The 14,176-nt window shown below is 49.2% G+C and overlaps 1 protein-coding gene across 4 annotated transcripts in view; it reads right to left on the reverse strand.

Annotated features, from left to right (window-relative positions):
* Window positions 1-12,774, reverse strand: part of TBC1D8 (TBC1 domain family member 8) — a 142,854-nt gene extending 130,080 nt beyond the window's left edge. For 3 of the 4 annotated variants that reach the window (XM_043467962.1, XM_043467963.1, XM_043467961.1), the window contains exon 1: window positions 12,464-12,773. In XM_043467962.1, coding sequence (XP_043323897.1) covers window positions 12,464-12,590 — 127 coding nt within the window. In that variant the 5' untranslated portion in view covers window positions 12,591-12,773. Of the gene's footprint in view, window positions 1-12,463 lie in introns of all 4 variants that reach the window. The other variant, XM_043467960.1, reaches the window with a different exon arrangement.
* Window positions 12,775-14,176: the final 1,402 nt, after the last annotated feature.

Raw genomic sequence — 14,176 nt, forward strand, 5'->3', positions numbered from 1 at the left:
ACCATCTAAGCAACCCAGGGAAGCACATCTGAGGTATAGTGGACGTAATAAAAATAGAAATAAAATGCACAATAAACGTAATGGGCTTGAATCATTTCAAAACCATCACCCCCTGGTCTGAGGAAAAACTGTCTTCCAACAAAACTGGTCCCTAGTAACCAAACAGTTGCCCCACAGGACAACTCATAGCCTTACTGGACAGCTCATAGCCTGTCAAACCTAATTTGTCCAAAGCAGGCTCTCGGGAGCCACAGGACTCTTGCACACGCTGTTTCCTTCACTCAGAAGGCTCTTTCTCTCACCCTGTAGTAGGTTAATACCATCCTATACACCTGCAGGTCCCAGCTAAGTTTACAGGTCATCAGAGAAACGCTCCCTGACACCCCAACCTAAATGAGCTTCCCTGTTGTTATTCCCTCTCACTCCCCCTGCACTGACCACCCTTGATAATTCTGTATTTCATGGTTTAATACTTCCCCCTTCCCACTGGTATCTCCACCCCTTGACCACATGTGTCCTGAGAACACAGGGCCTGGCAGTGTTGCAGTATTCTCTCGACTTTTCCTTCGTCTTGGTATATACAAATAATTAAATGGATTTTGCCAACATGACTGTAAAATATGAGAGTTCAAAGTATAAACACTTCTACCAAGCAATAACTATTTTTGTTGTTATAATTATTATCACTGCTTTGCAGGCAGAGACTCTGAGACCCCAGGAGGGATGGGATCCAGTTATAGCACCATAGATCTGAGGCTAGGGAAGGGGCAAAAATGATACACGTATTCAGTTCTGTTCAGTCACTCAGTTGTGTCCGACTCTTTGTGACCCCATGAACTGCAGCACGCCAGGCCTCCCTGTCTATCACCAACTCCCGGAGTCCACCCAAACTCATGTTCATCGAGTCGGTGATGCCATCCAGCCATCTCATCCTCTGTCATTCCCTTCTCCTCCTGCTCTCAATCTTTCCCAGCATCAGGGTCTTTTCAAATGAGTCAGCTCTCCGCATCAGGTAGCCAAAGTATTGGAGTTTCATCTTCAACATCAGTCCCTCCAATGAATACCCAGGACTGATCTCCTTTAGGATGCACTGGTTGGATCTCCTTGCAGTCCAAGGGACTCTCAAGAGTCTTCTCCAACACCACAATTCAAAAGCATCAATTCATTGGTGCTCAGCTTTCTTTAGAGTTCAACTCTCACATCCATACATGACTACTGGAAAAACCATAGCCTTGACTAGATGGACCTATGTTGGCAAAGTAATGTCTCTGCTTTTTAATATGCTGTCTAGGTTGGTCATAACTTTCCTTTCTAGAAGCAAGCGTCTTTTTAATTTCATGGCTGCAGTCACCATCTGCAGTGATTTTGGAGCCCAAGAAAAATAAAGTCAGCCACTGTTTCCACTGTTTCCCCATTTATTTGCCATGAAGTGATGGGACCGGATGCCATGATCTTAGTTTTCTGAATGTTGAGCTTTAAGCCAACTTTTTCACTCTCCTCTTTCACTTTCATCAAGAGGCTCTTCAGTTCTTCTTCACTTTCTGCCATAAGTGTGGTGTCATCTGCACATCTGAGGTTATTGATATTTCTCCCAGCACTCTTGATTCCAGCTTGTGCTTCATCCAGCCCAGAGTTTCTCATGATGTGCTCTGCATACAAGTTAAATACGCAGGGTGACAATATACAGCCTTGACGTACTCCTTTTCCTATTTGGAACCAGTCTGTTGTTCCAAGTCCAGTTCTAGCTGTTGCTTCCTGACCTGCATACAGGTTTCTCAAGAAGCAGATCAGGTGGTCTGGAATTCCCATCTCTTTCAGAATTTTCCACGGTTTATTGTGATCCACACAGTCAAAGGCTTTGGCATAGTCAATAAAGCAGAAATAGATGTTTTCCTGGAACTCTCTTTTTCGATACACGTGTTATAAGTGTAAAATTCTAAACTGACTTCTTCTCTAGAGGAAAACAAATCCAGAATAGATATATTTTAATTTCAAATGAAAGATCTGCCTGCCAATGCAGGAGACACAGGTTCAATTCCTGGTCCGAGAAGATCTCATATGCTGCAGAGCAACTAAGCCCGTACACCACGGCTACTAAGCCCCTGCTCTAGAGCCCGGAAGCCGCAAACACTGAAGCCCTGAGCCCCTAGAGCCCGTGCTCTGCAAGAAGCCCAGGCACCGCAATGAAGAGTAGCCCTTGCTCACTGCAACTAGAGAAAGCCTGCAAGTAGCAGCAAAGACACAGCACAGCCAAAAATAAATTTTAAAAATTTATTTTAAAAAAATTTTTAAATAGAAAGGGAGAATTAGAAAGAAAGAAAAAAAGTACCTGGTTCGATTAGACGCATTTCTGAAAACAAGTTTTAAGCCTCTGTGAAACTGACATACCCCACATATCCAAGACACTTTGAAGGCTAAATATAGTTTGCTGAGAGGACAAATGTCTGAAGCATGGTGGTCCAGGAATCATGGCCTATGCCTATGAGGCACTTATGCTACACTGTTTCAATGCCTCTCCTGATCCTCCTAGCCAGAAAAATGCCAAACTCTCCCAAAGCTTCCATTCTGTCTTTTATCCAGGTTATACATGGATGGAAAGAAACATCTGATTACAGGAGGCTCATGAGAAACGCAGCAGCCCCCTCCACCCCGCCCCGCTCCCACCTCCCAGCTCCCAGCGAGCATCTACTCCCGACTCTTCACTGGCTCTTCTCCCATGTACTTTCACTTCTCCAAGGAACAGGCGGGCACCACTACTGTCATTTTCCCTGTGGGCACTGGCTGGCAACTTTCAGAAACAAAGTGTGTATTAATAGCTCCCGTTCACTCAGCACCCCCACCTGCCATTCTACTCAGTTAGGCAACAGCCTGGGTTAGATCAGCCTTGGATATTTACATTATTGTAAAGACAACTGAAACATTTACATTATTGAAATGTTACCAAAAGCTGAGTTTTGCAGTAAGAGGATCAAACCTTTCCTACCCTACCCAGCGGTATAGTTTCCCGGGAACTGACAACAGTCCCGGGACTCTTGGCTGACTCCATTATCCGTGTGTCAAGAATTCAGCCACAAGCCCATCCCTGGTGAGCACATCCTCCTTCAATAGCAATGCTCTGTGGGGTTTCCCGGGCAGCTCAGCGGTAAAGAATCCACCTGCCAACGCAGGAGACACAGGTTCATACCCCGGGTCGGGAAGATCCCCTGGAGAAGGGAACGGCAACCCACTCCAGTACTCGTGCCTGAGAAATTCCATGGACAGAGGAGCCTCGTTGGCTACAGTCCATGGGGTCACAGAGAGTCAGACACGACTGAGCAACTGCGCGCACACACACATGTCCTGCTCTATCAGTTTCCCTTCTCGGAGTCGTCCTGGAGCCTCTGCCCTGCTCCAAACTGGACCAACGACTGGACTCTCATCTCAGGATTTCTCTTCACTGTCATCCTGGGCAGTCCTTTCCAAGGATTTCTTCTTAAACAAGTGACAAAAAGCATAAACCATTACAGGGAAAGAACAGTACTGGCTGCGTGAAGATTAAGAATGTTAAAAGCTAGTGGGACGATGCTGTGTAGCAGAGAGAGCCCAGCTGGGTGCTCTGTGATGACCCAGAGGGCAGGGCTGGGAGGGAGGCCCAGGAGGGAGGGGAGACATGTGTACATAGAGCTGATTCCCCTCGGGGTACAGCTGAAACTAACACAACATTGCAAAGCAATTATGCCCCAGTGAGAAAATAAAATAATAAATTAAAGAAAAAAAATCTTTTAAAAGAACATTGGTTCTTCAAAAGACCCATAATGAAAAGAAGCCTAGGCATAGAGAGATTTTTCAATACATATAATTGGAAACGAATACAGAACACATACAGACACGTGCATGCATACACACAGCTCCTAAGACACAAACCTTTCTCAAAAGGCAAGACAAGTAATTAATAAACACATAAAAAGATTCTTATTCCTATGAAGGAAATACCACCTGCGTGGTTCTCAGACACTATTTTTTAATACCTACTAGATTGGCAAAAAATAACATCTCTGCCAATGTTCACAGCAGCGCCATTTGTAATAGCAAAACAACAACTAGAAACCCAAATATCAACCAACAGGAGAATGAATGAGTCAATCCATCAATAATGGTATATTGTTCAATGAGTTACTACTCACCATGGAAAATGAATGAATACAGCTACTGGACCAGACATCAGCATTGTTCAGTGTTAGAGAAACATAACTACACATGTAAAACTGTAACAATAACGTGGGGGGGGGCGGTGCAGAAAAACAAGCTTCAGTATGATTCCCCTTGTAAAGCATTTAAAAAAAATACATACAGGGACTTCCCTGGTGGTCTAGTGGTTAGGACTCTGCACTTCCACTGCAAGGTCAGAGGTTTGATCCCAGTTCAGGGAACTAAAATCCCCCATGCCAAGGCAGAGCCATAAATAAATAATTTTTTTTTAAAAAACATACAAAACTAAACAATGCATAGATGATTTTTTAAAAAGTGACTAATTACCATGCTTCAGCTGAGTGGAAAAAATGTAATGTAGCAACAATGTCTAGATGAGGGATACATATAAAAGAGTCAAAACTATAAAAGCATGGGCGGTACTAACACATAATTCAGTACATTAGTGTCCACAAGGGAGACAGGGAAATAATCAGAGAAACACACAAGGGGTCCCTCAAGCACAGGAAATACTCTATTTTCTATAGCTGGGGGCTATCGTGTTCCTTACACTTCATGTCTGCATCATATGCTCCTATGCACACAGAAGGTTCCTATTGTAAAACTTCAGGCAAAATATCATCCCATTATATTTGAATGTCCATTCTCTACTAGTAACTATTCACTTACTGATAATATAACCCATCACAAAATATGGTACCTTTTCCTTCACAGATCTTATTTTTGTTATTTAGTTGCTAAGTCACATGGGACTCTTAAGCAACCCCTTGGACTGTAGCCCACCAGGCTCCTCTGTCCATGGGATTTCCCAAGCAAGAATACTGGAATGGCTTGTTTCCTTCTCCAGGGAATCTTCCTGACCCAGGGATTGAACCCGTGTCTTTTGCCTTGGCAGGAGGGCTCTTTACCACTGGGGATCTTCCTGGGGACTGCTTATTTTGCTGTTGATTTCTCTTTCCTTTTTTTTTAAGTTGTGGGGAAAAAAAAAAAAAAAGGAAGCAGAGAAATAATAAATCTAGTGGTTACAACACACCTACCAAATGTTCAAGAATAATAATGACTCCGACTGTGTGAGTTGGCTGGTGACGTGCTGGGAAAATCCTTCTGGGTCTCCTTTTCTGTAGAGGTCACCACCAGGGAGTTCTCACGGCTGGGCTGGCACAGCTGACAAGCTACCACCAATCCTTACAAGGCAGGCATGAGAAATAGCAGTAACAACCCTCTGGATTATCTACTCCTGTTTTCTGCATAATTTCCATGTTCAAGATGACGAAAAACATTTCTCAACCTCAAAGGCTCACAGCTATTGATTCAACTCGGGCATCCGTGGAGTCACTAAATATGCATCAAGCGTGCTCCATTAACAGCAAGGACTCCAGAGCTGGTGGTGAACTGGAACCTTCCTTCAGGAGCTCGAGGTCTGCTTTGCTCGAGACAGATAAAGCCACAAAGAGCCAGGTCGTAACAAACAGCAGTCAGTGTTATAAAGCAAAAGTGAAGGGGGACTTCCCTAATGGTCCAGTAGTTAAGAATCTGACTGCCAATGCATGGGGGCATGGGTTCAATCCCTGGTCCAAGAAGACTCCACATACCTCGGCAATTAAGGCCATCACTGCAACTCCTGAAGCACCCAGAGCCCGTGCTCTGCAACAAGAGAAACCACCCCAAGGAGCAGCTCACACACCACACCTAGAGAGGAGCCCTCAAGATTGTTGCAATCAGAGAAAGCCCACTCACAGTAACAAAGACCCAGCACAGCCACAAATAAAAAACACTTACTTTAAAAAAGAAAAACAAAGGTAGAAGGCAGGGCAGGACAAGATGGGGGGGTGGGGGCCCCACCTCTAGGCAATGGGGCTCAAGCTGAGACTGCAAGGGGAGGTGGGAGCACCCAGGCAGAGGGCACAGCCTGTGAAAACCCAGGAGAGGAAAGTGACCTGCATGCTGCTGCGTCTTTTGCTCAAAAGCAGAGGGCGGAGGAGATAGGGTCTTAGAGGCAGTGCGGGGGTAGCTTATCACACCCCAGGAGCTGTGAGAATGTGCTAGGGCTGCTCTTTAATTGCGTTGTTGCTGTTGTTTTTCAGTTGCTCAGTTGTGTCTGAATCTTTGCGACCCCATGGACTGCAGCCCACCAGGCTCCTCTGTCCATGGGATTTCCCAGGCAAGAATACTGCAATGGGTTGCCATTTCCTTCTCCAGGGGATCTTCCCAACCCAGGGGTCCAACCCAGGTCTCCTGCATTGGCAGGCGGATTCTTCACCACTAATCCACCTGGGAAGCCTGCTCTTTGATAGATTAAAGTTTTACAAAATGAAAGGGGGAACATCTGTGCTGGAAATATGATCAGATTTACTACTTTCATTTTAAATAAATCCCTCCCTTATCCAGCGCTGCCAGAATGTGGAGTCAAGATCATGAAATCCTAACCCTTCACAGGGAGCAAATGAATTCTTCAAACGCTCCAAGCCTCTCAGTCATTTTCAGCTCTTCGTAAAGAACCCCAATTAGGCTGAAATAGCGTCCACCACTCTGCCATCCCCATATTTGTACCTTGTATTACTTCCTAGAGTGACACAACCCGGGCCTTGTTTGATTATCCAATTACAAATGCATGGCCCTTGTCATGTTCTCATTAAACGCATCTGCTGGGGACCCCAGAGCTTTTGTTAACGGCTTATCAGCACTTAAGAGATACGCCCGTTATTTTACTTATAGGAACCTTCCGATTTACGCTCCTGGAATCAAAGTACTTCCTTTGTTTGTGATTTCTTCCTTGTCCTGCTTTGGAAAAACAAAACCAAAGCATGTAAGACTCTAGGGCCAGTATCTGGGGAGCGCGCACCAAGAAACAGGGGCCCTATGGAGGCAAAAGGCTTTTCTGTCGGTGGCGGGGAAGCAATCCACCACCAGCCTCGGCAGCCTGAGCAGGACTCCCGCTGATGTCAGAAAGGCCACACCGGTGCCAGGCTTCACCATTCCAACCATGCAACGAGTCATCCGAGCAAGCCGCAGGACCCTCCACGAGTCCCTAGACGACACTCTCCCATCGGGGTGCACTGTCCAGAAGGCAGGAGACAATTCACCCTGGCCACAGCCAGTCACTCACTCAGTTCCCTTTATTAACTAGGATTTAAGGTGGTCCAAGACCTCCCCGCACCCAAATCCTGCTGGCACAAATTGCTATTTAAATAATTTTATCTTCTGGACTTCCCTCATGGCGCAGTGGATAAGAATCCGCTTGCTGATGCAAGAGACTCCAGTTCAATCCCTGGTCCAGGAAGATTCCATGTGCCACAGGGCAACGAAGCCCCGACGCTGCAGCTACTGAGCCTGTGCTTTAGAGCCCAAGAGCCGCAACGACTGAAGACCGCGGGCCCTGGAGCCCATGCTCCCCAACAAGAGAAGCCACTGCAGCGAGGACAGCCCCGTCTCTCTGTAACTAGAGAAAGCCGCGCACAGCAACAAAGATCCAGCGCAGCCAAAAACAAAACTAAAAGAATAAATGTGAAGATCTTTTTAAATAAATAAAAAATAAAAAATAGTTCCTCTTCTAATTACACTTAGTAAATCCTGCAGTAATGCATAAGTGAGTGTTTCTTACATCCTTCACCACAATGCAACTAACTTTTTTGGCAACATTTTTGTTCTAAAAAGCCCTCTTATTACTCGACTTTTTAAATGTCACTTTGCTTTTTTCTTTAAAAGTACTAGGTGACGAGCACAACTAAGCCCTTGCTGTGTAATGTTTATTTTCATTCTACCCTTTATTATAATCAGAAGCCTTTCACATTGCTGATGGGGATGTAAGATGGGGTAGTCAAGGTGGAAAACAGTTTCTAACCCTCTAAAGTCCAGTTCTGTCCCTGCCTTAAGGAAGAGTTGTAACAAAGGCTCAAAGAAACCAAATAAACTAGCCCAGATTCGTACCCAAGCAGACTTATCTTGACTCCAAACCCCCTGTTTTCCACTCCCAGCCCATACTTCCTCCCATGTCCCTAACTGTTAGGAAATTGGTTAGCCCATAACTGCTCCAAGTACGGTGACAGGAACAAGGGCCGGAGGGAAACACCCTGAAAAGCAGAAAACATCAGCATGGGATTCAAATGATAACTTTTAAAGTGCCGGCCTCTTTGGGGAAAGAACTGCAAAATTATACAGGAATGCACATAATAGAACATTGAAAAATAAATGTGCCCTTCAGAGGGGCACATATGGACGGTGACACTTGGTCTTTAAAGGTCCATTTATGTGGCTCATTGTAAGTCCATCACAGAACCTGGCAGAGTGGGGGAGTGATGCTGGCGTCCTTCTGCCCACCACTCCCAAAGGCTAAGTGCCCCCACTCTCTTCTCCCAGGGCTGACTGCACTTTTGTAAGAACTATTCCCACTGGCTGGAGATTGTATCCAAGAGAACACTGTAGAACTTCCTCCTTTCCAGGGCAGCAAGAATCACTGTCAGGGGAGTTTTGGAAACATCTTAAAATACTGTGTTCAGTCACCAAGTTCGAACTGGAGGTGAAGGTCACTGCCTTCCGCCACCACACCAACCCCTCCTCCCCAGCCTGGAATCTTCTCAAGGCAGGTGCCTGAGGCTGGCAATAGAAGCCACCTAAGAGGCTGAGGCCAGCCCTCGAAGGAAGGAGCCACAAAAATAGGCTTCAATTCGCACCCACTCCCCCCAGCTTCCCGGGGGTCAGCCTGCAGGTACTCAGAAAGCGAAGGACACAGAGGGTATGCTCCCTGTCCGTGTGGTCAGCTCAGGCTCAGTCTGAAAGCTGGGCCTTCACACCCACCTCACTTGGAGAAGAACGTGGCTCAATCACTCACGCGTGGACTCATCTGTCTATCCACCCTACAAGCGTTAACTGACCCCATGCTATGTGCTGGGCACCACCAGGGGTAAAATGCCTGCCCTCACAGAACAGACAGTTTCGTAGGGGAAACCATGAACACAACACATAAGTGCAACGGACATCAGAACGTGAAGGACTTCCCTGGTGGTCCAGTGGTTAAGACTCTGAGCTTTCAAACAGGGAGCACAAGTTCAATCCCTGGTTGGGGAATCAAGATCTCACATGCCACACGGTGTGACCAAAAAATAATAAAAACTATTTTAAGAAAGAAAAAGTGAGAAAGGGCTACGGAGAAAATAAAACGAGATGTGCATAGGGAATGTATTTGTGTAAGTCAGAGGATGAATTACAATCCTCAATGAAACAAAACCTCCTCTTTCTGATGGTGGGCAAGCTTTCAACATGTCAGATTACTTGAAAACACCAATGGGAACCTCACGTTTAAGACTCTGCTACCTAATCTCACAGCATCACCGGTGCAATGGACATGAACTTGGGGAAACGTTGAGAGATGGTGAGGGACAGAGAGGCCTGGCAAGCTGCGGTCCATGGGATTGCAAAAAGTTATACACAACTGGGCAACTGAACAACAACCACCTAATCTCAAATTCTGCATCACGCTTCCTTTTACGGCTCCTCCACCTTTTCACCACCTGCTACTTGCTTCTCTCCAAAGAAGAGCCTAAAAACCAGTCAGAAGGTGCACCCATTATTTTCTTGGATCAACTCAGCTTAAGCTTTAACTCTTTGAAATAAACTGCTAAAAAAAAAGTTGCTATATGAGAAGTCTGCGGTTCTGAAAACCATACCAACATGGAGCTGCCCCAATGTCACATCAGTTTTGATTTCACAACATTCGTAAGGCCCCAGTTAGACCAGCTCACCGGTGGATGGGGCAACGGAGTTGCCTAATCGGCACAGCCACTGGCTCCCGGCTAAATGCCCGAAGGTGGGGTGTCCACTGTTGAGGGGATGCCACCCTTTCACAATCAGAAGGAGGTTCTGTGTGCTCTTTGCAACTCTGTGGGCTGTAGCCCGCCAGGCTCCTCTGTCCACGGGATCCTCCAGTCAAGAATACTGGAGTGGGTTGCCATTTCCTCCTCCAGGGGATTTTACCGACCCAAGGATCGAACCCCACGTCTCCTGCATTGGCAGGCGGATTATTTACCACTGAGCCAGCTGGGAAGCCCCAGAAACAGGTTCTGTGTCTCCAAGAAATAAAGCAAAACGTCAGGGGTCTTTTTCTGGGGATTTTTCTTCCCTTTTTTTCAGCTGATTTACTTCCTTTAAGAATAAGAAAACTGGGGACTTCCTTGGTGGTCCAGCTGCTAAGACTCTGCGCTACCAATGCAGGATGCCCAGGTTCAATCCCTGCTTGGGGAACTAGTTCCCACATGCCACAACTAAAGATTCTCCAGGCCACCACTAAGACCCGGCACAGCCAAATAAATAAAGATATTTTAAAAAGCAAGGAAATTGTGCATATTCACAGCAAGCCAAAACCACAGTCAAGCCCAAGTAAGACCAAAGGCACAGGCACTCTGATGATGGAATGCAGTGGAAGAAGGAGCATCATTTTGAGTTCATCTAAGACAGACGGGGAATCCCACAGACAGACGAGCCTGGTGGGGGTCCATGGAGTCACACAGAGTCAGACACGACTGAGCAACTGAGCAGCAAGACCGACTGGACCACAAAGGAGGCCCTCCAGAAGGGAAGCTGTCCTGAACCTGTCTCAGGCACAGGACCGTAAGCTTCACCCTCTGGGTCTGGACCGTCTCCCCTACCTGATGGTGAATAACCTGAAGTCTTTCCCAGCACAGCCACGTGTGGGAGGAGCATCCCACAGACAGCCTGCACCGAGCCAAGTTAACAAATGCCTGGTGAACCAATATTCCTCATGCTTCCTGTTTCAGGCTCTGTCCTCACCCTCTACTAAAGGGGCCCTTTGGAGGCCAGGTTCTGTGCTGAACACACCAAAGATTAAAGCTCCGCTGCGCTCAAAGGTCGAGGAGGGGACAGACCCCTCCTCCAGACTTTTCTCCTCTGGTCAGCATCCCACCCCACAGGGATGCCACTCACCTCCATCCCCCAAGAGCCCAGGCACTAAGAGCCAGTGTGCTGCTCAGGGGCCTACCAATGACCCCTTTGACCTCTGATCTCCCATGCTAATTCCCTTACTCAGAGCCTCAAACAGTTCCCAGAGCAGGCCCACCTGCTGTCCACCTGTTCCCACTGACCACCACCCCACTGCCCCTTCCAACCAGAAATCCCACCAACTCCTATAGACATCCTGAGGCTCAGTGAAGTCTGCCCTCCCTAAAGAATCTGGCTGCCAGCTTCCAGGCCTCCTCAGTCTAAAGTATGGGCAGGGTAAAGCAAGCCCTGGCACTTGGTTCTGCCCTTTCAGGATGTACTAATCACATTTCCCCCATCGGGCCTGGAGAGCCTCCTCAGAATAAGCAGACAGTGGAGTCACCAACAGGGAGCCCAGGGACCCAGGCTGGGCCCCTTGCCTGCTCCCCCCGGGCCTTGGTCTCCTCCTGGGTATAAGGAGGGACAAGATGGGAAGCTCTAAAGTTCCTTTTACTTCGATTCCAGAATCTGAAATTCCATATGGGTTCCCTAGACACAACTGAGATAGGTTCCTATTATTCCTCCACTGACCTTTCAAACAGGTGTCCCCGCTGATGCAAACTGTCCAAATGCTTGATTTTCAAAGAGTTTTGGACATTAAATTTGGGGGGGGGGGGTAGTAAATAAATTTTACAAGGCTGAGTTGTTGTTTTTTTTTCCCTCCTCTCATTCCTAGAAAGAAAGTGAAAGGGTGGCGATGGGGAGCTGACCCGCTCGGTTTTGCCGCTAGGATCACGAGCTCGGGATTCGCTCCACCTGGGTTTCTCCTCCCGGCTTGTAGACGGTGCGCGGCCCGCCCCGCCCGACCCGTTCATCCCCCCGACAGTCTCAGATTGCCAGGGCCTCCCGAGCCTCATCTCGCCGCGGGTTGGTCAAGTGTCCCTACCGCGGCGCCGCTTGGAGCCTCGGGCGCAACCAGCTGGCCGGGCGGCCCCGCTGTCACCTGGCCCCGCTCCGCCCGGCGCGGCCCCCGCTCCAGCGCAGGTCTCTCCTCGGCTTCCCGAATCAAGCCTGGCCTCCAGGCGGCCCGCGGGCCCGGCGGCAACGGCACCTGCCCCGCCCGGGGAAATGCATGAGCCCGAGAGTCCCTCCGGCCGCCACCTCGACGGGAGCGTGCAGGAGAAAGGCAGGAGAAAGGAAAACAAGCCCGAGGCAGGGCCGACCCAGCCCGGCGTCTCCCCAGAAACCGCCACCTGCGCCGCACGCAGCCCGGGACTGGGGCCGCGGGCCCGGCGGGGAGCGAGGTCCGGGCCCGGCCAGCCGCCCGCCGCGGCGCGCCCCTTACCCGTGAGTCGGCCGCCCCCTTCGCCGTGCCCGCGGCGCCGCTGCAGGATGAAGTAGCAGCTGCTCTTCTGAGTCACCCAGAGCTTCAGAGCGTTCTTCAGCAGCACCTCCTCGGGCTTGAGCCACATCGCAGCGGTCCGGCCGCGCCCGCGGGCCCCGGCTCACATCGCCCCGGCCGCCGGGCCGAGCCCGCTCGGGAGAAGACGGCGGGGAGCGCAGCCGGCGGGGGCCCTGCGCTCCGAAGTCCAGGGAGCGCGGCGGGCGCAGCTCGCCCCGGCGGCCCGCGCTGTCCTCGTGCAGGCCCCACCCCGGGCCCGCCCCCCGGCCCGCCCCAGACACGCCCACCGCCTGCGCCCCGCCCACCCCGCCGGCTCCCGTGGGGACGTCCTGATTTCCGAGTCCTGGCGGCTCCAGGCAGTTCCGGAGTGGAGGGAGGAAGTCCGATCCCGGCTGCTCCCCGCCTTTTCTCCAGCGCTCGCGGGGGGCGCCGGGGCCCCTCTCCTCTTCTCCGCCCCTGAGGAGAGGCAGTCCGGAGAGCAGCAGCAGCAGCACGAAGAGGAGGAGGAGGAGATGGGGGACAAGGCATCTTGTCACAGCTGCAGGTTGCCGACCTAGGGCCTTTATATTTTGGGGGACAGCATGCACGCCATGAAACGCAAGTATGGCATTTAAAATAATAAGCGGGGCTTTCTTGGTGTCTCAGTGGTAAAGAATTCACTTGCCATTGCAGGAGACAGGGATTTAATCCCTAGGCTGGAAAGATCCCACATGCCTTGGAACAACTAAGCCCTTGCACCACTACTGAGCCCATGTGCCTCAGCTACTGAGGCCAGCAGGCCCTAGAGCCCATGCTCTGCAACAAGAGAAGCCTCCACAATGAAAAGGCCACACAGCGCAGCTAAAGAGTAGCCCGGCTCTCCCCAAATAGAGAAAAACCCGAGCAGCAAGGAGACCCAGCACAACCAAAGCTAAATAAATAGAATTTATTTTAAAATAACAAGAAACAGGGACTTCCCTGGTGGTCCACTGGCTAGGACTCCAAGCTCCCAATGCAAGGGGCTGGGCTTCGATCCCTGGTTGGGGAATTAGAACCCACATGCTACAACTAAGAATCCTGGAAGCCAAATATATAAAAAATAAATAAAATAAGAAACATTTTTACAAGTAACCAAAAAAATAGCATTAAAAAACTAAAACTTTTCTTCTGCTTTTTAAAAAATGCTGAGTGTATGCTCTCGATGCGCTCAGGAGCTATCCCACGGAGCTGCTGAAGAGGCGTGATGCTGCAGGAATGTGAAGGCAGTGTCAGACCAAACTCAACACTGCACAACCCTCGTGGGCACAGGAGGTGCCCATGTGAGGACTTCCATGCAGGACCCCTACCCAGGACCGAAACCAGGCACATAGGTTCTCAGAGAATTGAAAAGCTGGGAAATATGGAGCAGGTGACAGTAAAGAAAGGCTGTAGGGAAAGTGGAGGTTGGGCTTTAAAAATGAGTATTTCCTCAAAGCCTGGTGGGAATAGACATGTGGTAGCAGTCGGGAAAATCCCCTGGAGGTGGGAATGGCTATCCACTCCAGTATTCTTGCCTGGAGAATCCCATGGGCAGAAGAGCCTGGCGGGCTACAGTCTGTTGAGTGGCAAAGAGTCGACAGGACTGAGTGATTAATACTTTCACTTTTCAGCTGGCCTTGAACAGTTGGGGGTAGGGGA

Source organism: Cervus canadensis, chromosome 5, assembly GCF_019320065.1.
Source record: "Cervus canadensis isolate Bull #8, Minnesota chromosome 5, ASM1932006v1, whole genome shotgun sequence".
Classification (NCBI taxonomy): Eukaryota; Metazoa; Chordata; class Mammalia; order Artiodactyla; family Cervidae; genus Cervus; species Cervus canadensis.